The sequence below is a fragment of the Suillus subaureus genome (genome assembly GCF_016647635.1).
Source record: "Suillus subaureus strain MN1 chromosome Unknown BJ212scaffold_15, whole genome shotgun sequence".
NCBI classification, from domain to species: Eukaryota; Fungi; Basidiomycota; class Agaricomycetes; order Boletales; family Suillaceae; genus Suillus; species Suillus subaureus.
Window position 1 is genome coordinate 406965 of NW_024538571.1, and position 21593 is coordinate 428557.

Here is a 21593-nt window from a genome sequence, read left to right on the forward strand (position 1 = left end):
TTGAGATCCCATGATGTAAGTCTTCTGGAAGCTCCGGAACAATGTTCCTCTATAAGGTTCGTTATTCAAAATTCAGCGCTCAGTCTTTACACCATGGTTATTAACGTGGCATCAGTGATGCTGTGAAGTGGGAAAGTATCAGGGGCAGAAGACCGGAACTTCCTCGAACTAACTCACAGGAGATCGATTTCAGGTGCCTGAAGGGCCGCAGTGTCGACATTATCAGTCAAGTGACTTGATGGCTTTTGCCACTGTCATATATCTGCTTTCCATATCACTCAGACAACTGATTGCGACCACCTAGAAGACACAAACGTTGCCAGGGAATGGAGAAGCGCCTCTATCACTGGGGCATCCATTCATTGATCGAACGATTCTCAGCTAGACAAAAAACTTCAGTCATCACACCGCGGCTATTGACAGTGCTTCAAGAGGTGATTCATAATTAACTCCAACCAGGCCTGCGCTTCGAGATAGCACATTGTAGTTATTACGGTAAGGTCCGTCCACCAATCATGGAACTGTGTCGATACTGTGCTGAATGGCACATCCGAGTCTGACACCCACTTTTAGTGGAGGTGCTTGTGGCAGGAGTGTTCACAAACATTCTGAACCATAAGCTCAGAGTTTCCTCCAGGCAATTACCCTCCGCCGATCTCTCTCAACTCGAGTCTCATGCAGCTCCTCATTGTTGGTCTACTTACCGACGACATATGCGGGAAATCAGCTGATTGTCCTTGAAGTATAAGGACGCGTCTGCTTTTTTACATTTTCCCGATGAACTTGATATATCAGTGAGAATGACATGTGGGTCACAACGTGCTCGTGGTGTGCTCGTGGAAACAACAACTCACCCACCAGGTCAGAGTTGACGTCACCGGAGACTTGGTTAGACTAGCTATGTGATCTGCCATGAAGTATATTGGAAGGCCCATCAGCCACACTTGGCCTTGCAGTGATGTGCACTTCAGATTGGTATATAAAATCATATTTAGAAGGTAAGCAGTAGCAAACTGGAACAGAACCCTCTGTTCCTCTCACAAGACGACCCGCGCAGCGGCAACCACATAAGAATAAGGACGGGGATGGGTTGCTAGTGCGAACTATAAAAATTAGAACGAAAAAGGTATGACCATAATGATAGTGGGCACTGGACAGAAGGGACGGGTGACTAGTGTGCTGAAGGTATATGGTACAGAATACGATCTGATAGGGAATTGACCCTAGTGGAAGCCCATTCGTACTAGGCCCGTGGCAGTCCTCCATTAATCAAAGATGCTTCGGATTTGACCTAACAATTTGGGAAGATCCCTTGGGTACCTATTGAGAATACCGTTTAATATGTGGGATAGTCTTCAGTTACATTGACGAGGGACTTACCAGGATAATACCAAAACGTTACGATCAAAATCATGTACAAGCCTAGAGAGTGCGATGAGTGCGAAACACATCCCAAAATGCCACAGAAACGTACACATGAGGATCATCCCTTCCAACCAATTTGACTTACCGTCCTGCACGACGTAATTGACAGTGAGGACTATTTTTACCTTCCGATTAGTACGTTCTCCAGCATCAACGCATCAACGCACCAGAGAGAAACAATACGATGGATTCCAGTGGGTCAAAGAGAAGGGTCAAAGGCTTACCCATAATCCAGCCAAGTGTCACGATGAACCTGAAACCATCTGAATGAATACTATGTAGAAATGGACAGGAGCACAACGCACGGAATCACAAAGAGCGCAATTTGCTGAAAACGGTGAGTTGCTATAGAAGTCATGTCTGTAGGAGTGAACTCACAATACTCGAACCCACAGCCACGCCCAAACTTAAAGTCAGTTTATCCTTGACAGACACAGTAACTGCAGTGACATGCTCCGCTGCATTACCAACGATTGGGAGCAAAATAACACCAACGAACTCCTTGTTGATCGACCCAGATGAAGTCAAGCCATCAATTGAGTCAACGAGAAACTCTGCAGTAACAGCAACCAACTAAAGCGAAGAAAGATTGGAAACTTCGTGTGACTATCACGATAAGCACGTACCACAGTTACGACAACCAAAAGCCAAAGGCACACGGCGAGGTTCATCAGTGGTTGCTCAGGAGCCTCAGTCTCCGTCTCCGCTGATGCTATAGAATGGGTCCCAGGTTCCACATCGGGGTTGGCATCCGCGGGGCGGGACAACGCTATAGCTGCCTCTCCATCATGTGCCGAACTCGGGGAAGACACTCTTTCACCGTCCGTGATATTCCTGTGTGTCCTGTGCAACCGAAATGGATTCTGACCCGTATACTCCTTGGTTGGTTGCATATCTTCATTGTCATCATCGTAGAGGGCTTTGTGGGAAAATAACTGGAACACCAGATATGAGGCGTAGACTGGATGATTGGAGTGGGTTGAATTAACTGCGAGGAAAATCATTTTGTTGACCTACTGAAAAGGAGAATAATTGCAACCTATACGAAGAATGTAAGGCCAAACATATCATGAACAATGATCCACGCACACCATGGCTAGTTTTCAATATGTTGTAATCGGTCGACAATTCGTCGTATTGTGGTTGGCCCTGAAGAGCCATGTGAAAAGCCCCAGGTAACAAAACGGCAATCACGCTGATGGTGAGCAGTGACGAATTAAGTTGCACAGCACCTAAGCCATAGACGCGAGCATCAACAGTCTGGACCAACATGAAACAAGCAACTGTGTACTTTGACCAAATCCCTGTTCTGAGAAGCGGAGACCACCGGCAAAGAAACACATGCCCAGTACCAGTACTACAGTACGCCTTAATTGATTTCGTCATAGAAAGCTCAAACACTTACAGAGATTGCTCAGGATAGAACCCACCACTATAGGAAAATAATACGTGTCAGCGTCAAGGGAAACTGCAAAAGAGTAAAAGACACGTACAGGACGACTGGACGATTGTAAGCTGACACTTTGCGAGCGCGATGATCTAAAATGGGTCAATTGGTTATCATACAAGCTGCTGGAGGCTAGCACGACATACTGATACGATGAGTTCAACGCTTGCGTAAAAGGAAACAAGATAAGAAAGGGATCAAGTGAGCAAAAAATTACAGACGCATTTCCCTATAAGCCCTCAAATTTCAGCGTGATAAAGGACCGATATATGAACCACTAACTAATGTAGCATTGAGAAGACCAGCTAGAGTTTGACCGACTCGTAGTGACAGTTCATCAGTCGCGAAGGCGAGAAGCTGTGGGCACATGAAACCCGAACAATAGCGAAAAATGGATCTGTGTTACCTTGGCCAGTGGGATGATAGCCAGAAATGCAACTAGAGCGATCTGTAAGGTAGGTTACTGAAGGTCGAATCGTGTACTCACAAACAAATATAAGAGTGTGCTGATCGGGTAGAGCAAAGTTCATGGCCCACTTTCAGACGCCATACGTTAGATAATTCAAGCTAAGACGGACAGTAACATACAGATATCGGGATAAAGACCAACAAGACGTTTAGCCCTAGAAGACAAGATCAACGCAGTGCATCGATTGCAAGCAAGTGATTTTACATGAAGCAAAAATAATCGCCTGAATACTTCTCCACGCGGTGGGGGCTTTGGCCATCGGTCTTTTCGGTCGCATCATTAGAGTTGTAGCTCTTTTGAACTTAGCCAGCCAATTGAAGGACTTCTTTTGAGGTTTGCTGCTTGCTGTACTTATGCGTGGTCGATTGGCAGACGCGGATAGTCTTTGGGTAAGCGGGAACGTTTCCTCCACAGTATTGGGTACACGAACGCTACTTGCAGTGGAATGAGCCATTTCTGCAGGCCCGTCACGTAAGGAACCTGTCCGTGATGACAAGGATGGTGAGCAAAAATCATGGTTGTGGTTATTTCTGAACATACCCATGGTACACAGCAATGGTGGCAGGAGGGCAGTCGTTGAAATGCTGGAAGAGCCTTTAACTGTCACTGCCTTGTGCCAAGAACTTGCGTGTTCTATACAACCTTTCTGGAAATTACGTTCTCAGACTATACGATCGATGACCGTCGGAGATCTAATTGAGGTTTCTGCAACCACCAAGGCCAGCACCCTCGATTACTAGTATGCTAGTCCTCAAGCCGTATCCAAGACAATTGACAACGGTGATTGTCTTGCAAGTTGCAATTTATCTGTGCCTTTGCGCACAATTGAAACGTGTTCAGTTTGACAATGACAATGACAATGAGAGTCATTGCACAAGCGTGGCATCGTGAATGCTATGCCTGTCAAGTCTACTATTTCATCAGCCTTTGGCATAACTGTCCACTCCTGTCAAAATACTTATGGATGGTAGAAAGTGCACCTACAACTGAGGTCAGGCACGGAAAGATACGCGGAATGCTTGGTTGACCCCGCAGTCTCGTAATGGTATTAACAAGGACGACACCCCCGCAACAGCAGTTCATAGTTTCCCAGCAGCTCGGATATGGAAGACTGTCAGCATGCAGCGGTTACATTGCCTCGTGGCGTGTCCATTAATATGTTCCGGCTTGAAGTACTTACCGCAGGCTTCTGGCCGGTACCCAGTCGAATGACAAGTAGAGACGCGCCTCTCAGTGTTATTTGTTTGAAATTTGGTAACGACGTCGAGCCTTATAGCGGACCCGTCGGTGCGGAGCCTTGTAGTGGGAGGGGGGGGGGTCGAATCTAACAAATGGCGTAGGATGAAATGGGTGTCGGACCATATAGGTTTTCGGGCCGCAAGATAGCCATGATGCATGATGGACCATCATCTACCTCAGGTGTTGTTTATACTCCCAATTAGTATTGATGGATGGCTGACTCTGTTTCTGCAAACATGCAACCCATAGGTAGCATTTTTAGCTTTAAACACCAGATGAATGGACGGGTTATGTCGTGGGCAAGAATATGAATTTACAGTTCTTCAGCGTAGTCTCGTTATTCAGCGTCACGATTGCTACTCCCAAAAGAGGCGAACCCGCTAAATTGCCGGATATAAAAAAGGCCCGGAAGATTATACGATGGATCGGGCCAGCTGAGCGAAAAGCCTGTTAACTTGAGCCGCTATCAATCAACCGCTCTCTCAGCACAAGTCGTTCAAACTTCCAGTAAGCACGGAGGCTGACAGGACAATAGGGCATGATGTGATCTAACATTAATATCTGCATGATATTCAAATGAACGAAGTCCATGCTGTCACAAGCTATATTTACCTCGAGGTTGAATTCGGTTGCCGAAGAGAGCAAGTCCTACAGCACGCAGATAATGTGGGTACTGGGAGGTATAAAAATAGCAATGAAAGTGACCATCTGAACCAAAGGGCTGTTCGAAAAAGCAAACCGTGAGTGCACTACCATGGGTTGAGCCTCCATGCATGACGTTTCAGCCACGAAATACGGAAATACAAATACTCATCACGACGGGCGTGCCACAAGAGATGGATACCCTGCGCCTCCACAACTCGCTCGGGTAGCCTAGTATGAAATCGAGCCAGTGCGACGACGCGATCGAGACAATGACTCCGCGATGGATTATCTGAATTGCCAAAAATTGCCAACAGGACCTGGTATCTCCATTGGGAAGTCCATTGGGAAGTCGCCATCCAATCCATGGTTCAAACGTTCATGCACCACTCACCACTTTGATATTGGTGGTACATACATCGTAGTAAGGGATTCGTGAATCGGGGAATCTGCCTACTAGATTATTGGTAAGTCAGTTTAGAAAACTAGATCTCTGGGGCCAACATACTGCGACTTGACGATGCCGGCGACGCCACTGCAAGTATTGATAGAATGTTAATTGCCTCTCACCTGATTGGACGAGAAAACTAGCTATGATTTTGACCTTCCGTGCTCGACTCTTTTTGGCACTGATCGGTTCCGAAGTTCGGCTTGGCAGAAGTTTGGACGAAGCAAACAAGCACAATGTATTATTAAGCTGGCTACGTAGATAACGTTTCCCCTCTGCGAGTCTGCTGACTCTGTTCGCTAACTTATCTCTTGGAATGGCTTCAGAATCTGACACAAATGGCACAGTTGCTGTTTCGTTACCAAACAGAGGAGGAAACATGAACACTAAGCCACCAGTATGGCCTCTGGACGCTAGTGGAACAATTACCCCACCGCTGCTGACGAGATGCGATAGAGACGGTCGTCAGGACGGTATCTGCTGCAAGGACTTGAAAGACGAGGATACCCGTACGCTCATCGATCCTGATATCGTTCGCGATGTGTAAGTAACTGTCTTGGCCTCATCGTATCGGACGGAACATTGAGATAATTCGTAGTGTCATCGGACTTTCAGACGGCTTAACAGTCCCGTTTGCTCTGGCAGCAGGTCTTTCATCTTTGGGCACCTCAAGATTAGTTGTCGCCGGCGGTATAGCCGAACTCATTGCTGGTGCTATTTCTATGGGCATTGGTGGATTCTTAGCATCTTCGGCAGAACGGGATCATTATCATTTCCTGCGACGCCACACATCGGCACGGGTGCAACGGAGCTGCGTCGGAGAAATGGAAAGGGAAGTATGCGCTGTACTTGTCCCTGTAGGTGTCGACGAGAAGACGTGTCAGGCAGTCACCAAGTGCCTCAGAGATGTGGAATTTGACCCAGAGGTCGATGCGAACGGTTCATCGTCAGACGAAGAAGCGCAGTTGTTGAGATGGAAGGATCAAGTCGGTCTGACACCGTTTTTGCTCAAATTTGGAGAGGGAATGGGTACGTATTGTTTTACTTATAAATAGTGCTCATATTCATAGTTTTGTTTTTTTAGAGGAAATCTCGAAGCGACGAGTATACATGTCGGCGCTGACGATTGGCCTCGGGTACTTGGTTGGCGGAATCATTCCCCTTATTCCATACTTCTTTGTGCCGGAGGCGCACGTGGCGCTCGTATACTCTTGTATTATCACAGGTATCGTCTTGTTGATATTCGGAGCTGTGAAAGCTCGTGTTACAGGTGCTGGGCAGGGTGCTGGAGGCTACATATGGGGAGCAGTCAGCACGCTATTAGTTGGTGGTGCCGCTGCTGCTGCAGCTTTCGCTCTTGTTGCATGGCTGGAAGATTCGTAGCTTGTTACATAGTATGCACAGCTTGTCATGTACTTCATTTTACAAGCTCCGCCGCCGTATATCGAGACTAGTAGTGGCAGAGATCGGCAAAATGTTCTGAAATCAACAATCCCACGTGGTTACATCTAAAATCCTTTAAAAGATCTTGATCTTGATCATCACAAAAATCTAGCCCCCAAGTCAAACGCTACTGTTCAAGTTATGGAGGCGTACGAAACTTATCAGACTCCTCTTTCCAGGTATTTCACTTTTCACTCAATCAATTTCCGTCCCGATTCACATCTGCGGTAGCCGATATGCCAGCAAGGAAATGGCTCATCTCTTCTCCCCGGCTGTATGTGATCGCATCGCCTATCGCAGCTCCTGCTTAATTTTATGACAAGCATCGGTTCAAAACATGGAGAGAGCTATGGCTCAATCTTGCGATTGCTGAAAAGCAGCTCGGACTTCCTATCCCAGATGAGGCACTCGAACAGATGAAGAGCAATTTGGTGGGTGAATAGATTGGTATTGCACTGTTACGTACCTCATTTTCAATGCGGTCAGGACCTTACTCCAGAGCAATTTGATATCGCTGCGAAGGAGGAAAAGAAGCGGCGCCACGATGTCATGGCGCATGTTCATACGTTCGGACAAGTTGCACCTGCTGCCGCAGGTATTATCCAGCATGTCGTGTCACTGTCCTTATCGGCCCTTTACTGAATGTGCGCTCATTTCAGCCTCGGTGCAACGTCGTGCTATGTGACAGAGTAAGTGTCGGGATTTCATATCCGCTGTGACTTGGGCTGACACTCGATGTTAGTAATGCGGACTTGATTTTCATTCGCACTGGCTTGACATTCCTCCTTAAATCACTTGCTGTTGTAATCTCACGACTCTCGGCTTTTGCTGCGCAATATAGGGCACTGCCTACGCTTGGATTCACGCATTTCCAACCAGCCCAGCTTACAACTGTGGGCAAACGCGCTACTCTGTGGATCCAGGTGCAAGGTCTAATATATTAAGCACCAGAATGCGACTCAACACGTATTACACACGCAGGAGCTTCTATGGGATTTAAGGAACATAAAACGGGCACGTAATGACATCGGATTCCGTGGGGTCAAAGGCACCACCGGGACACAAGCAAGCTTCTTGACATTATTTGACGGCGACCACGACAAGGTCGAAGAGCTGGACGAACTTGTGACAAAACTCAGCGGGTTCGACTATGCGTATCCTGTTACCTCGCAGACATATTCGAGGAAAATAGATATCGACGTCCTTGCCCCTCTCGCGTCCCTCGGCGCCACAGCGCACAAGATCGCGACAGATCTGCGGTTGCTAGCGAACCTCAAGGTAGTCTTATATCCTGTTGATACGATTTGACTGTGATTGACGGTCATCTGTTAGGAAGTGGAAGAGCCCTTCGAGTCAACGCAGATAGGGTCTTCCGCAATGGCGTACAAGCGGAACCCGATGCGCTCAGGAGCGCGTGTGTAGTCTCTCAAGGCACTTGATGGTCCTTCATCAAAATGCACTTATGACCTCTAGTGTACAATGGTTTGAGCGGACACTCGATGACAGGTAATCCCCAATCATCAGGGGTTTGTGGGTTGTATGCTGACATGACGACAAGTGCAAACCGAAGGATAACTCTTCCTGAGGCATTCCTGACGGCCGATATAGTTCTCTCGACGCTACAAAACGTTTGTGAGGGCCTTGTTGTGTACCCAAGGGTTATCGCGCGTCGGATCGCACAAGAACTTCCATTCATGGCGACTGAAAATATTATCATGTCTATCGTCAAGAAGGGGGGCGATAGGCAAGAAGCTCATGAGAAAATCAGAGTAAATGACCTCTATACATCATATCGCTGTTGTGGCAACCATACTTATACTTTCATGATACTAGGTCCTCTCCCACGAAGCAGCACACCAAGTGAAGAACCTCGGTCTCGAGAATGATCTCATCGCACGTGTGCGAAACGACCCATATTTTAGTCCTATCCATGAGGAACTAGAGCAACTGTTGGAACCGCAAACCTTTATCGGGCGCGCACCAGAGCAGGTAGACAAGTTCCTGAAGGAGTGGGTTCAGCCAGCATTAGATGAGGAGGAGCTGAAAGTGGCAGTCGCGGACGGTGGTAAAGTGGAATTGAGCGTTTGACGAAGCTCTTGAGAAGTTTCATACGGGAGGCGGTGGCCACCACAAGAAGTCAAAAAAGCGAAATTCATACATGTCACTCACCAAATTCACTAAATTTAAGGATGTTCTTACTCCCATGACAAGATGCCGAGATCCCGGTGCGGTGTTGGAAAAGTTGAACAACCGCTAACCGCGAGTCTGTTCACAGCAGTAGGCTGTGAACGGCGTTCTCGGTTCTTTGCTAGTCGTCTGTCTTTCCGCTGTTTTCATACAGCGCAAAAGTAGTAGCAGAATACCCAGGTTCCAGCGGACGGTGAGCAATTTGTTCAAATCAGTTTTTCTTTTAGGATGGTGATTTGACGATCAACGGGATGCCAGGTGTGCCATCATCTCCCACGCCGTCGCGCGTGGTCTTCTCATTTCAAGCCTTCGAATATCAACATTCTTTGCATTTATCACCCATCCTGTCATCCTTCGTAACTGCTGGCTAAAACTAAGGATCTGAGCCGCAGTACATACTATCAGAAGCGGGTATAGGAAGAAGCTGTGAGTCCTCCTCTTTTACCCTTTTAGTTATGTTTGGGCGGTCCAGCAATCCCCACGCGGTTGCGTTGTTTTTATATGTATCTGTAAACAGTGGCCAGTTTTTGGGTCGAACTATTTACAAAGTCTAACTGCGAGCTTCACTAGTTTCTCTTCGCTCGTATGGACAGTCTTCAAATCCCAGACAATTCTTATGCAGGTCCTTCTCGACACCATGGCGCTTCGCGTACTGTGTCTGTGTCTGTGCAGCCATCACCTGTAACCACGTCACAGTCCACGTCACGGAGACAAAGAGCATCACACCAAGTAGTCTCTTCGCAGCAGCAACTGCAGCAGCAAGCCGAAGATCAGCCTGCTTATCGCGACGTTTACTCGCACCCAGCTGCTGTGGCGTATACTGCAGCCCACCCAAGGCGCACGATTCCCAAGTTTGGGCCCTATATTTTACTTCAAACTGTTGGCGAAGGAGAGTTTGGGAAAGTAAAGCTGGGGCTACACAGTCAATGGGGGGAAGAAGTCGCTGTCAAGCTTATACGGCGAGGCAACATAGACACCTCTGTGCGGATGTCCAAGGTAGAACGTGAGATTGAGGTTCTTCGGGTAAGAACTCCATACATTCCAGATTCAAGTTCATAATGGCGATAACCGTCGATCCACAGACCCTCAAGCATCCCAATATCGTTCGGTTATACGACGTAATCGAAACGGACAAATATATCGGCATAATTCTCGAGTATGCCTCCGGCGGCGAGCTCTTTGATCACATCCTGGCCCATCGGTATCTAAAAGAGAAAGATGCTGCCAAGCTCTTCTCTCAGCTAATTTCGGGCGTCTGGTATATCCACCAAAAGAAGATCGTTCACCGCGACCTCAAGCTTGAAAATTTACTTCTCGATCGCCATCGTAATGTCATTATCACTGACTTTGGATTTGCCAATCGCTTCGAGCATCGCGCAGATGACCTCATGCAGACAAGCTGCGGTTCACCTTGTTATGCTGCTCCAGAGCTGGTCATCTCAGAAGGGCTTTATGTCGGTTCTGCCGTTGACATCTGGTCCTGTGGCGTCATATTGTATGCCATGCTCGCAGGATATCTTCCTTTTGACGATGACCCTGCTAACCCTGACGGCGATAACATTAATCTGTTATACAAATACATTGTCAACACACCCCTCTCTTTTCCCGACTATGTTTCCGCAGAAGCTAGAGATCTCCTCTCCATGATGCTGGTGCCTGATCCCACACGGCGTGCTGATCTGCGGTCCATCATGGCACATCCATGGCTATCAACGTACTCCTACCTCTTCGAGAAGACCGTGGATGACCTTGAGCACGTTGCAATGGAACAGCACCAGCAGAGGAGACTGGCATACCAAAGGCAGATGAGGCAGGCCGCGGCCGCGGCTGCAGCCAAAGATCCTACCAAGGTGTCACGGACGCAGAGCGCACGGGTTGAAGGCATCCTAAACAGTGCTGCCACCTCGGCACCACCGCCAAGGAGCCACTCATACAGAGACCACCCTCCTGGCCAGCCGGAGCTGATTTATGACAGTTCAGTAGACCAATCCATTTACTCCTCGTCTTCTCCCGCCAATGCCGTTCCCGCTTCCCGGAAAGGCACAGTTTCTGCTATCGTTATGCCGAAGACAGTACAATCGTCCAATGATGATGATCCCTTCGCACCGTCTTCGCACGCTGTTCATATTCCTGTTACCATTTCCAAGCCTGATGAAACCCCGCCGGCTGGAAGGAGTAGTAGAGAAGGCAGCTCTCAAGGAGCTCTATCTTCACGTAACGGTCCTCCGTCATTTGTTCAACCAGACTCCGCAAAGAAGAAAGGCACAATTGATAGACATACAATTCAGGTTGAGTATGCCGACCACAGTGCTCCAGTGCCGGAGCTTGCTCCAAACTTCAGTCACTCTATCACCAAGAAAGACAGCTCTCAGACGGGTACCTCGGATCGCGTCATTTCCACCCAAAATATCAGTACTCCTGCAAAGCAAAAGTCCAGTCGCGACTCTTCCTTCAATACAAGTCCAAGACCACTTCCCGCTCCTCCTGCTGCCAATACTCCTTCCTCACGAAACCAACCATCTCAGCTGTCTTCCTCGACCTTACGCGCTGCGCAAAACCGGACACCCACCGTCTCGGTTTCTCCAGCGAGTCCTCCCATGTCTACGGAAGACAAGTCGTTTCGGTCTGTCAACACAGGCAATGGTACCAACTCAACGGGCTCTGCCTCTAGTCGCCACCGGAAAGGTCTCTCTATCGACAAGTTTGGTTTGGGCAAGATTTTTGGTACAAATGGAGAGCAATCTGCAGCCAATGGATCCACATCCCGTGTGCCATCGGAGAGCTCTGCCGCTGGGGCATCCTCTATCGTAGAGGAGAAGAGAGGTTCAACGCAGAACAGCTTTAGCGATGTTCCAGTCTCTCAGTCCAAGTCTTCGCTCCTCAGCCCAGGGGGATCCAACAACATCACTGATGCTGAGGCAAGCAAAAAGAATCGGCGGAATACTCTTACCGTTATGGTCGAGCCCTTCAGTCGCTCAATCAAATCACTCTCGAAGAAGACGCCAACTGGTGACACGCCGGTCAAGGACGACGAGAGGAGCGTTCCTCCGTCTGCTGTTGCCTCTCCCCAGAAGCAAACTGCTGTGTTCCCCACCTTGGGCAAGATGCAGGACGGACCCACTGGCGATATGGCAGCTTCAACGACGAAGGCACGGAACGTTATGCAATGGTTCCGGAGGAAGAGTACTAGGGCTGGCAGGGACGCGCCAGACGATTCCCCTGAAATGTCTGCCTCTCGCAGGACAGAGTATCCTTCGCCAAGTCCTGCCTCAAGAGTGGAGATCAGAAATGCAGATCTATCCAGATCACAAGACGCCTCCTTCTCCTTCAGCAAAGCCGGACGCATGTTCTCGTCTTCGTCGTCACCAAAAGATGTTTTGCGTATTCACCATGGCGCTGTCGACCAGACCACTATCACGACCAGGCCTCCTCCCGAAGTTATCAAACACGTATGCCAGGTGCTCGAGGGGATGGGCATTGAGCTCAAATCGGAGAGCGAATACAAGTACCGCTGTATTCGTGCCAAGAGGAAAAAGAGTAGTGCTATTGGCTTGGGATTCAGTGGAAGCGGTAATGGGTTGGCTGCGTTCACGATAGTTGGGTCTGCAGCATCCAATGGGGTGAGTTTAACTAGTCGATGCTGTAGATTGTTCTAATTTTGATGACCAGGTTGACAAGCGCGGATTGCCTGTGCCATCGACTTCATCGTCAGCGGGAGGGATGCTCAAAGGTTTGCTTATGCGCAGGCAGTCTTCCCAGGTATCAGGCGTGGCGCCATCCCAAGCTTCAATGGACGATGACACTGGTGCCATGGCTTCATCGCCGGTCGACTCACAGTTGGGTACCCACGAGGCAATTTATGGTGACACTAGTCAAGACGCAGGGGATGAAGTTCGCTTCTCGATCGAATTGACACGCATAGATCGTTTGAAAGACACGTACAGCCTTGATATTCGTCGCTTGAAAGGTAATCTTAGGAGCTACAAGTTCTTGTATGACACTATCAGAGAGTGCGTTCCGTCGCTTTAGTTGTCTTTTGAACTTTCACTGATCCAGGTCATAGGCGTGCCGATTTACAGCGATAATTTCAGGGCTGGAACCCTAAAGCCATCGACATGTGTCCATTCCCGCTGCTCGCCACTGATACCCTACTCGTGCTGTAATCTCCCTCTTCTGCCCTATGTATCCCTTACGTCGCTGTCTGGTCTAGTTTTCATTCAATTTTTCATTGCTATCGTAGCTCCTTGGTTTCTGCATAAAGTCTATCATCGCACCTTCTGAGCTTTCAGTCAGCGTCATAAAGTTCAATAAAATTTCTTCTTTTCCCCCTTTATTTCATCTTTGTCTTTGTTCCTTAGTTATAATTTGGCAAATCTCGATTCAAGTTTATGCTGTACCGTATATACGTATGTGTCACTCGGACCAGTCTTATTTACCCTCAAGGAATGGATAATGTACATAATTCATGTGACATACAAGCGTTGAAGTTCATTTACACCATCCTTCGATCCTTCGACTGCTTCTTGACGCTTATTTCACTTATCCATCCTCAGTAGGTGCGCACGAACGACTGTTGAATGACGTGTTTGGGAGTGAGGGTATGCGAGATGGATAGGGACCAGCGCTTGGCACGAATGCGTCGAGGCTGCAACTCGGCGAACTCGGGGGTGTCCAATCATTGTCAAGGCCACCGTGCGGCTCCACGGCAGTCGTGGAATACGACAACCCAAAGTTACTGTGGTAGAACTGCAACGTAAAAGCGAGATAGCTCGGTGGGTGTGGAAGGCAGTGGCAGGCCGGCAACAAGAACTGGATAGGTGGCTCATTGATGTAGCCCTCCGGTGAAAGGGGGACGTCGTCCGGCGGGGGCGCGAGGTAGCCCCGCGGCGAATAAGGTGGTATGGAAAATCCTCTGCCCATGCACTGGTTGTCTGTCTTAGCATCCTCAAACAGCAGATCTAGAGCGTTCTGGCTGTCTTGCAGAAGCTGAATACGAACTGAATGCGACAATTGAGATTCTTGGAGTGCAGGGGGGAGCGAGCCTGAGCTGTCCTCAGGCAACAAAGGAGTTGTTCTGTAACAGTCGTCTACTAAATCGCGCCAGGTCGCGTAGTATAGCACAGACAGCAGATCACCTGGCTCCGTACTGGAAGGCGAGGAAGTGGAAGTGCTCGCGGGGTCCAAGGGCAGGATATTATCCAAACTGGCGCGCATTTGTGAATCGTGTCCTTCAGACGATCAAACTTTTCTGACAACTGGGCGACTTTGCCAACTTGTACTAGTCAACAGATGAGTTTGACCACAGATAGTATGATAGACCCACTTATAGCCATCTGGGTGGCAATCGTCCGATCTACTTGGAAAGGTGATATTACAAGTCTGGGTTGGCCCGAACCAAATGTACCAGCGCTCCTTGCGCTACCTGTCGATTCAAAAGAGCCGTGGTAACCCCAGCCTGCCAGTGAGGTTATCATAAATCGCGCCAAGAAATGTTGTAGTAAGAAGAAAATGGACACCAACCTGATATCACAGTATCTATATAGAATAAACTATGTGTGAAGTATGTGGGTTTGGGGAGAAGTGGGAGGGAGGTTATGTTCTATAGTAATACGTAAGTCCGAGGCACAACTCCATAGAAGAAGTCGTACCACGACTCGCAAGGTCCATTCTGCTCGCCGAGTACACCAGTACTCTCGTTTCGCCGCACCCGCCCACCGCTCCCTTCAGCAGAATTCAATGCATCTCGCTCCAATAAGTGCAAGTTTTGTTAACCAAATTTCTATATTATTTAAATTTTCGCTCGACGCATCTCTTAACGGCAGATTTAGAACGACGTTCAATTCGTCCCATGAGCTGTTGTGGCCCACCTGCCCTCACAGCTCACTCCAGGGTTCTTTCTGCTAGGTTCGGGTCGATGTTTTGAGCTAAAACACCCTGCGGGTTTTTTGCCCAAGTAGCTTCAATCATTCATGTTCAGTCGCGATATACAAATCAGATCAGTATTGGATCTGTAATGTATTTAGTTTTCTTTCTGTCCACGAAAAGCTAACAGCAACGCATAGAGAACTTCTCGATTTGTAATAGTTTTGGGATGATCTCCTCAACTTGAACGTTGACGTGAGTTGCAATCACTTGCTACCACAAATAACGAACGGCTAACCACCATATGACGAATGACGCACCCCGAGTGTGAGCAAATGCCGTCGAAGACAGATAAGTAGCCTTACATAGCTCTAAGTTTCATCGTGGCCTGGTACTGCCGTCTGTGTAGTTGAAGAGCCTGGTGGCCTTTCTAACAATGCAGACGGTCCTACCAACCCAACACCATCCTAGCTTCCTCGGCGAACCTTCCTATTCTCTTGCATACTAGCTCAGCCAATCTCTAGTATTACTGCTCGTATTGGTGCTGATGTCCGCTCGACATCCCTCTCAACCACCGCGACCTCAGTTGTGGCAGTACTTTGATAATGTCACGTTCTACCACCTTACCCGACGGCGGCTGTCTTGGGTGATAAACATTCACGCTCCTCATATGCGTACTGAAAGAAAGGGCTGATACCTTGCCGCAGAGGTCGATTCTGAGGTTCGCGGCCTCGTAAGCACTAACACTAGTACGCGGATTATACCACAGCAACCGAGGAGGTGGTCTCCCAATCGTTATCTCAATACTTAGAGAATTGGAGCGCTGCGGGAGTAGCAATTTCAGTAACGTCTTCGAGGAAATCAGTATTGTGGTCATAGTGGCTTTCTTCAGATTATTTTGAAGATGCTCACTAGACTTGCCTTACTATGGAGGTACGAGCGAGTTGAGTCGCCTTGCACTGGCCAAACAAAGTTGATGCTTATGAACAAGTGACACGACTATTATTCAATGGACTTGTTGCATGCAACTAGCTGTTCAAGAGCCGAATGGTTAGCAAACCGAGGCCTGAGGCGTCGCGTCTACGCAAATTAAAGTACCGTACATGAGGCCCTGAGGGCGCAAAGGAGATACAGTGAGAACGACGGTAAGTCATTCAATGGCGGAAACTTGCACATCATTTTCAAATCGTTGTATGAGATCCAGCAAGAGGACACACAAATGACAACAGCTTCAAGGAGTGAAAACACACTCAGCACAGCGTTCGTTCAAGAATGTCACAAGCATCGACAAGAACCGAGTGCAGAATTTCTAGTGATGCATATATGCTACCAGAGGTCTACATTTTTTAATGTTTTTTTAAAATCCAATTATTGTCCATGTGGGGTACAATACCCTATGTAGGATATTACTATCTAGGAAAGGGGGACGCCTGTGTCCCGCCGCGTCTCCAACTTCGCAAATGCCCTGATGGAGGTGTGGCCTCCATCAGTCCGCCATTCTCGCCGGCCGTTTTAGGTGCGCAAGTCTTCCAATCTGCAGGGCCATTGCTATACAGTTCGTGAGATATTGGTCCCTGTCGAAGAGGTCTACATGAATGGGGCCGTCTTTATATCTACATATTGTAAGAACGGAGTAATTTCCAATAAGCATCGACGCCATGTGCGCGCTCCACCCGAACTCCTCTTCTGCGCCACTTTACAATTGGCTCAGGCATGTACTCCACCTTCGTACAGATGCATTTGCACACGGTCAACTGTACACAGCGCTGTCCAGGGTGCGGAATCGTCGCGACATTCGGGCGTTGTTTTCACGCACTAAATGAAAGAGAGATGGGGAACGTAGTTTACTCTTCATTACTGCTGTAAACGAATCCGACAGGATAACAATATACGATACGACTGAGCCGTCCACAGGCGAGCGGATTGTATATATATATACATTATCACAGGCTGTCATACAGTGAGAGTGGAGACACGGAGACACTTCTTGGAGACAGGAAATACATGATGCACAATTCAGAATCGGCTCAGGCCAAATGACAACATACTACCCGTCCTGGAGGGATGCGTTGATATTGATTCATTGGGGATTGTTTCTTTGTTCTCTCTCTGAGCCATCCAGACATCAAAGCCTCTCATGCAACTTCAGGATAACCCTGCATCATGCGCCTGAGCTCCTTTTCTGGAATCCTCTTCTCAAACTCAAATTCGCACGGTCGGGAATCTAGCATTGACCCGCCCATGAACCCCATGTCCTCTAATGGCTTCGTAGGATCCAGAATGAGCCTGAAGACCCAAAGAACAAGGAGAGCAGTTATGAACACCGATCTGTACCAACCGAAGTGAGTTTGGGAGACCGCGTGCGTATAAAATACCTTTGCCTGTTCGCGACATGTTGACCAGGGCATACGCTGAAAGGGATGTCATTTCCAAAAATAAAAAGCGAATATTTGAAAGATGATGCTTACCGCCGACCAAATCCGAAGACAAACAATTTTATATCGTCTCTCAGGTTACCTTGGCCATCAATCCAGCGCTGAGGTTTGAACGCGTCAGGCTCCGGGAAGACATCCGGATCTTGAGAGATGGACCTAAGGCAGTGGCCATTAGATCCTTGGCATCCTGAAGTACGATGCTCACCAAACATTGCCGTATACCGTGGTCCCAGCTGGAATACAATAGTTTTCCTGATTGGCAAGATCATAATTCGCGCGATAGTCGTTCAAAGATCACTTGCCCAAATCACGTCTTTGATTGTTCGGTGAGCCAATGCTGCAGCGTGAATGTTGTAGCACCTAGGTGTAAAACAAAAGCGAAGATGCCCACCGTCTGGAACTGGAGGTCTCCATCTCAAAGCCTCAGAGATGAATGCTTGCAAGCGAGGAAGGGAATTTTGGTCGGCGAAGGTCGGTGCTTTAGTACAGAAATTATTGAAACCATGGTGCTGCAATAGGGAATGAAGCTACCTCGGTGCCTTCCAATGATCGCGTCGAACTCAGCCTGAACTTTAGCTTGCTCCTCGGGAAACATGCGGCTGCCATGAGCACCGTGCATATGGTGTTAGAGGTCTTTTGCTTGTTTTCAGCCACATGTCTTCGGAGACAACAAGGTAACACCTCACCGTTTGTGATCCAGCTTGCAGAAAGACACCAGCAAGAAAGGCCATTTCAGTCTCTGTGAAACCATAGAGATGGCTATTTTCTAGCATATATTTCGTGAACGAAGGCCCAATGTCCTCGTTATTACGCTTTGCAACAGCTCAGTCACGAGGTAAAGATTGAAAGAGAAATGCATACCATTTGCTCTTTCACGCGGTTTAGATCACTAGTGTGGAGTTTCTTGCTCCTTTCGAAATTCAGTTTCAAGTCCGGGCCATACCAAGGAAAATATTTGAGCCACGGGATCGAATCCACCAGGTAAGCACCAGGACGCTGAAGTGCACGAGCCATCTTAAGGAATTGATTAACTTCAACCATTTCGGGATCAGTCGCAAATGTAGGCGTATTCTTCCCGTACGCAACTTTCATAATTGTCGTCGCAGCATAGCTTCAAAGCACCCGTAAGCAAAGTACTACTGATAATATCATGACCAGCAATGCTTACGTTACCACATGGCGCTGGAGGTTATGTGGATCATCGAGAATGCCAATAACTATGTTCTTCACGTGCGACATCTGCAGGGGCTGATAGGCCTCAGCTGCTTTAGGCTGGAGATGCGAATGAAGTGCTCTGCAACACGTTGGGAAGTAGGATAGATAAGGGGAAGTATAGTGGACTGCTGACCTACGCATCCGATTTAACCTGTCCCCAAAGGGTGCACTTCCGAAGCCCATTCCGCCGCTAGCTATCCCCAAGGAAATCCATGGAGGACGATCGGCTACTGATTTACCCTGATGCTCCATGATATCCACGGCGGCCTGTAAAAAAAATGTTGCTGACTCTAGATATGACAACGCAGGTGTGGGGACTGACTTTGTAACGCCCGATATAAACAATCTTCTCAAATCCTGATCGAATGGTGATCACAGGACCGTACTCATCAATCCATCTCGCTATGACGAGAAATGGTCTTGTCAGTGATAGGACACAGTTAGATTTCAAAAGTTAACGATTTGAATGCAAATTCTTACTTGCGATGTGGAAGGAAGTGTCCCCCAAGTCTCCAAGTAGGAGGGGAAGATGGGAGAGGAAGGTTGCTCGCTGATTTAAAAAGGTAGACCTGAGAGATTAATAGTATGACGCCAAGACAAGCCGCAGCACTGAGGAGGAGCTGTGTGTTGTCAGATATGCGCAGGTCAGGAAGTTGCAGTAGGATGAGCGCAAAGAAGGATTGGAAGGAACTCATCATAAGTCACAGTGCATCCAAGTGATGAATGGCTTTTTAAGCACCCCATACCAACTGATGCATCACAACTCACCATAGGCTGTACCCGGATATGAAGTGATGCTGGCATGCGAGTTCACGGGCCTTATGACTTTACATATATAATCAAGAGAAGTTGTTGGGCTCTGGAGATCCGAGTCTGGAGAGCCGCGCCTACTACGACAGTCATGCTGGCGGAAATCTGGACTGGGAATTGCAAATGATTCATTTGGCCAGCATACGTGATCCTATTGGTGCTATGTCTCGAAGGATTTCGATCTGGGGAATCAGCGACACATATGTCAGAGTGACCTACAAGATGAGTAAGGATTCATATCGGGGTCAAATATTCGTGGTACATACTGGTAACAACAACCGCGTCAGTCAGCGGTAGGACAAACGAGTACGTGAGCACGAATGCGTCAATCTCATCTTATGTGCCCATTCTGATCATTTCAGAATGGACCGAAAGATGAGCGTAAGTCCCAGTTTACAGTCGACGGATGAGTCGATCCAGCCTCTGGTCCCAAGCATTGGTATTGGTATCTGAAACGGGTAGTGCATCCACTTCGATTCGCTTCAGCCTTCAGTTCGCTTCGCGGCAACACTAGCTCGGGTCCCAAACGTACGACAACGATATTTCAGAACTTTGGGGTATGCTAGTTGGGGATGACAACAACGTGAGTAGTCCAGCCGGATGGTGCATGAATTGAACCACAGATCTAAGTTGCACAAAAATGTTCAATCCTTGATTTGGGAGAATGTCCGGGAAATGGACACTCTGGGGGTGTGTCTGGATCCTACTTTAGGCCCCTGCCGGCCGCTCGGCTGAATTCGGTCGGACGTTCAGGGAGAGGATTGTTTGTCTGACGTTTACAGCAACAGAAGACAGTCGCCGAAATAGCTCAACCTGCTGGGTGCAGTCAGCGAAATCTCTACAAAAATTTTAAATTTCACCGAGATTTTGAACAGAGGAGAAATCAAATTCGTTATCGTGGCGGGCCCTCGTATTCTCAACCAACAGGACCCCTCATTTATCACATCCATTCTTGATGACAACTCATCCCTATTCCTCGACGGAATTCAAGAGCAGCCGCTTGAAGCACGGGATGTTGAAGTCTCGATTGCCACACTCTCGCGCAGCCCTCGTCGACTCGCAATCATGCACGAACAGACATCGAAGGCAGCAGCAAATCGAAACAAGTTGATGCGTGCTATACCTCGGTCCGTGATTCTGCCGTCTCAATGCACTGCATCATTCAAGAATATAGCAGGAGCTACTAAACAAGTGTGTGGATTGAGGGTGATATTTTCGGCAAGGATTGTACAAGACAATAAGATTTGTTCTGGCCTATATTGTTGAGAGAAATTGGTGGAACTGGCCTTGTCAGCTGGTCGAACAAAAATGATATCGTACCTTGTTTATCTACATATTGTAAGCACGGGGCGATTTCCAATTGATGTCGACGCTATGTGCGCGCTCTACTGAGGGCCCTTTCATGCTCCACTGTGCGTGCATGACGCCACGACGATGTCCTACAGAGTCTATCTCTCAACGGACAGAAATGGATACAAAAAACGATGGAATGGAGATCCGTTGGAACGATGGTAAATATCAACGAGGAATAAGAAAGATGTCCAATATCCGGCCTGTATTACAGTGATATTACGTTGCGACGCCGTTCTATTAGCCAATGCGGTAGTTAGGACTGCGTCACTAATATTGACAATTTGTGTTCTGAATAGGCATACAACACAACCAGCCCACAAGGCGAGCGCGCCATCCAGCAACGGTGATATGAGGATGCGAGAGTGTTCCCGTTGTTCCCGCAGCACCAGTGACTGCGGAAAGTGTCGAAGTAGCGGTAGTGGAAGGTGGTTGCTGTGATGATGGTGTGCTTTGTGCTACACCGCTGGGTTGCTGCGTGATATGAGTATTGGGAGGTCGAGACGAGCTGGCAGCTGGCTTCTTCTTTCCAGCGTGGTAGTTTCTCTGCGCGAAAACGAGTCAACGATAAAGAAGAACCGCGAAAGAGAGAAAACGCACGGGCTTGCCCGCGGTGTGGGG

At 48.2% G+C, this 21593-nt stretch overlaps 6 protein-coding genes across 6 annotated transcripts; 3 read left to right on the top strand and 3 right to left on the bottom strand.

Moving 5' to 3' along the window:
- Nucleotides 1-1336: 1336 nt before the first annotated feature.
- On the bottom strand, nucleotides 1337-3795 carry BJ212DRAFT_1271036 (Sodium/calcium exchanger protein-domain-containing protein; the record flags this gene model as incomplete). The annotated part of the gene is made up of 18 exons (XM_041330929.1): nucleotides 1337-1422; nucleotides 1475-1540; nucleotides 1593-1678; nucleotides 1731-1753; nucleotides 1804-1998; nucleotides 2052-2386; nucleotides 2443-2464; nucleotides 2515-2657; nucleotides 2717-2782; nucleotides 2831-2857; nucleotides 2919-2964; nucleotides 3019-3037; nucleotides 3094-3101; nucleotides 3155-3229; nucleotides 3279-3310; nucleotides 3360-3408; nucleotides 3461-3495; nucleotides 3546-3795. 18 exons carry the CDS (start codon nucleotides 3793-3795, stop codon nucleotides 1337-1339), a joined length of 1563 nt encoding a protein of 520 aa, XP_041193335.1.
- A 2130-nt stretch (nucleotides 3796-5925) lies between these two features.
- Nucleotides 5926-7176, top strand: BJ212DRAFT_1430279 (VIT family-domain-containing protein). Its single transcript, XM_041337684.1, has 3 exons — nucleotides 5926-6213; nucleotides 6269-6699; nucleotides 6755-7176. Exons 1-3 carry the CDS (start codon nucleotides 5987-5989, stop codon nucleotides 7051-7053), a joined length of 957 nt encoding a protein of 318 aa, XP_041193336.1. The 5' UTR covers nucleotides 5926-5986; the 3' UTR covers nucleotides 7054-7176.
- Nucleotides 7177-7254: 78 nt separating this feature from the next.
- BJ212DRAFT_1446851 (L-Aspartase-like protein) lies at nucleotides 7255-9201 on the top strand (the record flags this gene model as incomplete). Its single annotated transcript, XM_041338310.1, has 11 exons — nucleotides 7255-7292; nucleotides 7345-7387; nucleotides 7437-7544; nucleotides 7600-7718; nucleotides 7773-7802; nucleotides 7856-8036; nucleotides 8095-8391; nucleotides 8446-8531; nucleotides 8587-8619; nucleotides 8672-8882; nucleotides 8947-9201. The coding sequence occupies 11 exons, from the start codon at nucleotides 7255-7257 to the stop codon at nucleotides 9199-9201; spliced, it is 1401 nt and encodes a 466-aa protein (XP_041193337.1).
- Nucleotides 9202-9885: 684 nt separating this feature from the next.
- Nucleotides 9886-13329, top strand: BJ212DRAFT_1271151 (uncharacterized protein; the record flags this gene model as incomplete). Its single annotated transcript, XM_041330939.1, has 3 exons — nucleotides 9886-10323; nucleotides 10383-12920; nucleotides 12970-13329. The coding sequence occupies 3 exons, from the start codon at nucleotides 9886-9888 to the stop codon at nucleotides 13327-13329; spliced, it is 3336 nt and encodes a 1111-aa protein (XP_041193338.1).
- Nucleotides 13330-13839: 510 nt separating this feature from the next.
- BJ212DRAFT_1480635 (uncharacterized protein) lies at nucleotides 13840-14514 on the bottom strand (the record flags this gene model as incomplete). Its single annotated transcript, XM_041340125.1, has 1 exon — nucleotides 13840-14514. One exon carries the CDS (start codon nucleotides 14512-14514, stop codon nucleotides 13840-13842), a length of 675 nt encoding a protein of 224 aa, XP_041193339.1.
- A 2783-nt stretch (nucleotides 14515-17297) lies between these two features.
- On the bottom strand, nucleotides 17298-19616 carry BJ212DRAFT_1446853 (cytochrome P450; the record flags this gene model as incomplete). Its single annotated transcript, XM_041338311.1, has 14 exons — nucleotides 17298-17490; nucleotides 17544-17573; nucleotides 17631-17753; nucleotides 17803-17849; nucleotides 17900-17934; nucleotides 17989-18075; nucleotides 18129-18196; nucleotides 18252-18409; nucleotides 18459-18708; nucleotides 18766-18891; nucleotides 18946-19079; nucleotides 19135-19231; nucleotides 19293-19381; nucleotides 19581-19616. The coding sequence occupies 14 exons, from the start codon at nucleotides 19614-19616 to the stop codon at nucleotides 17298-17300; spliced, it is 1473 nt and encodes a 490-aa protein (XP_041193340.1).
- Between the last annotated feature and the right edge of the window lie 1977 nt (nucleotides 19617-21593).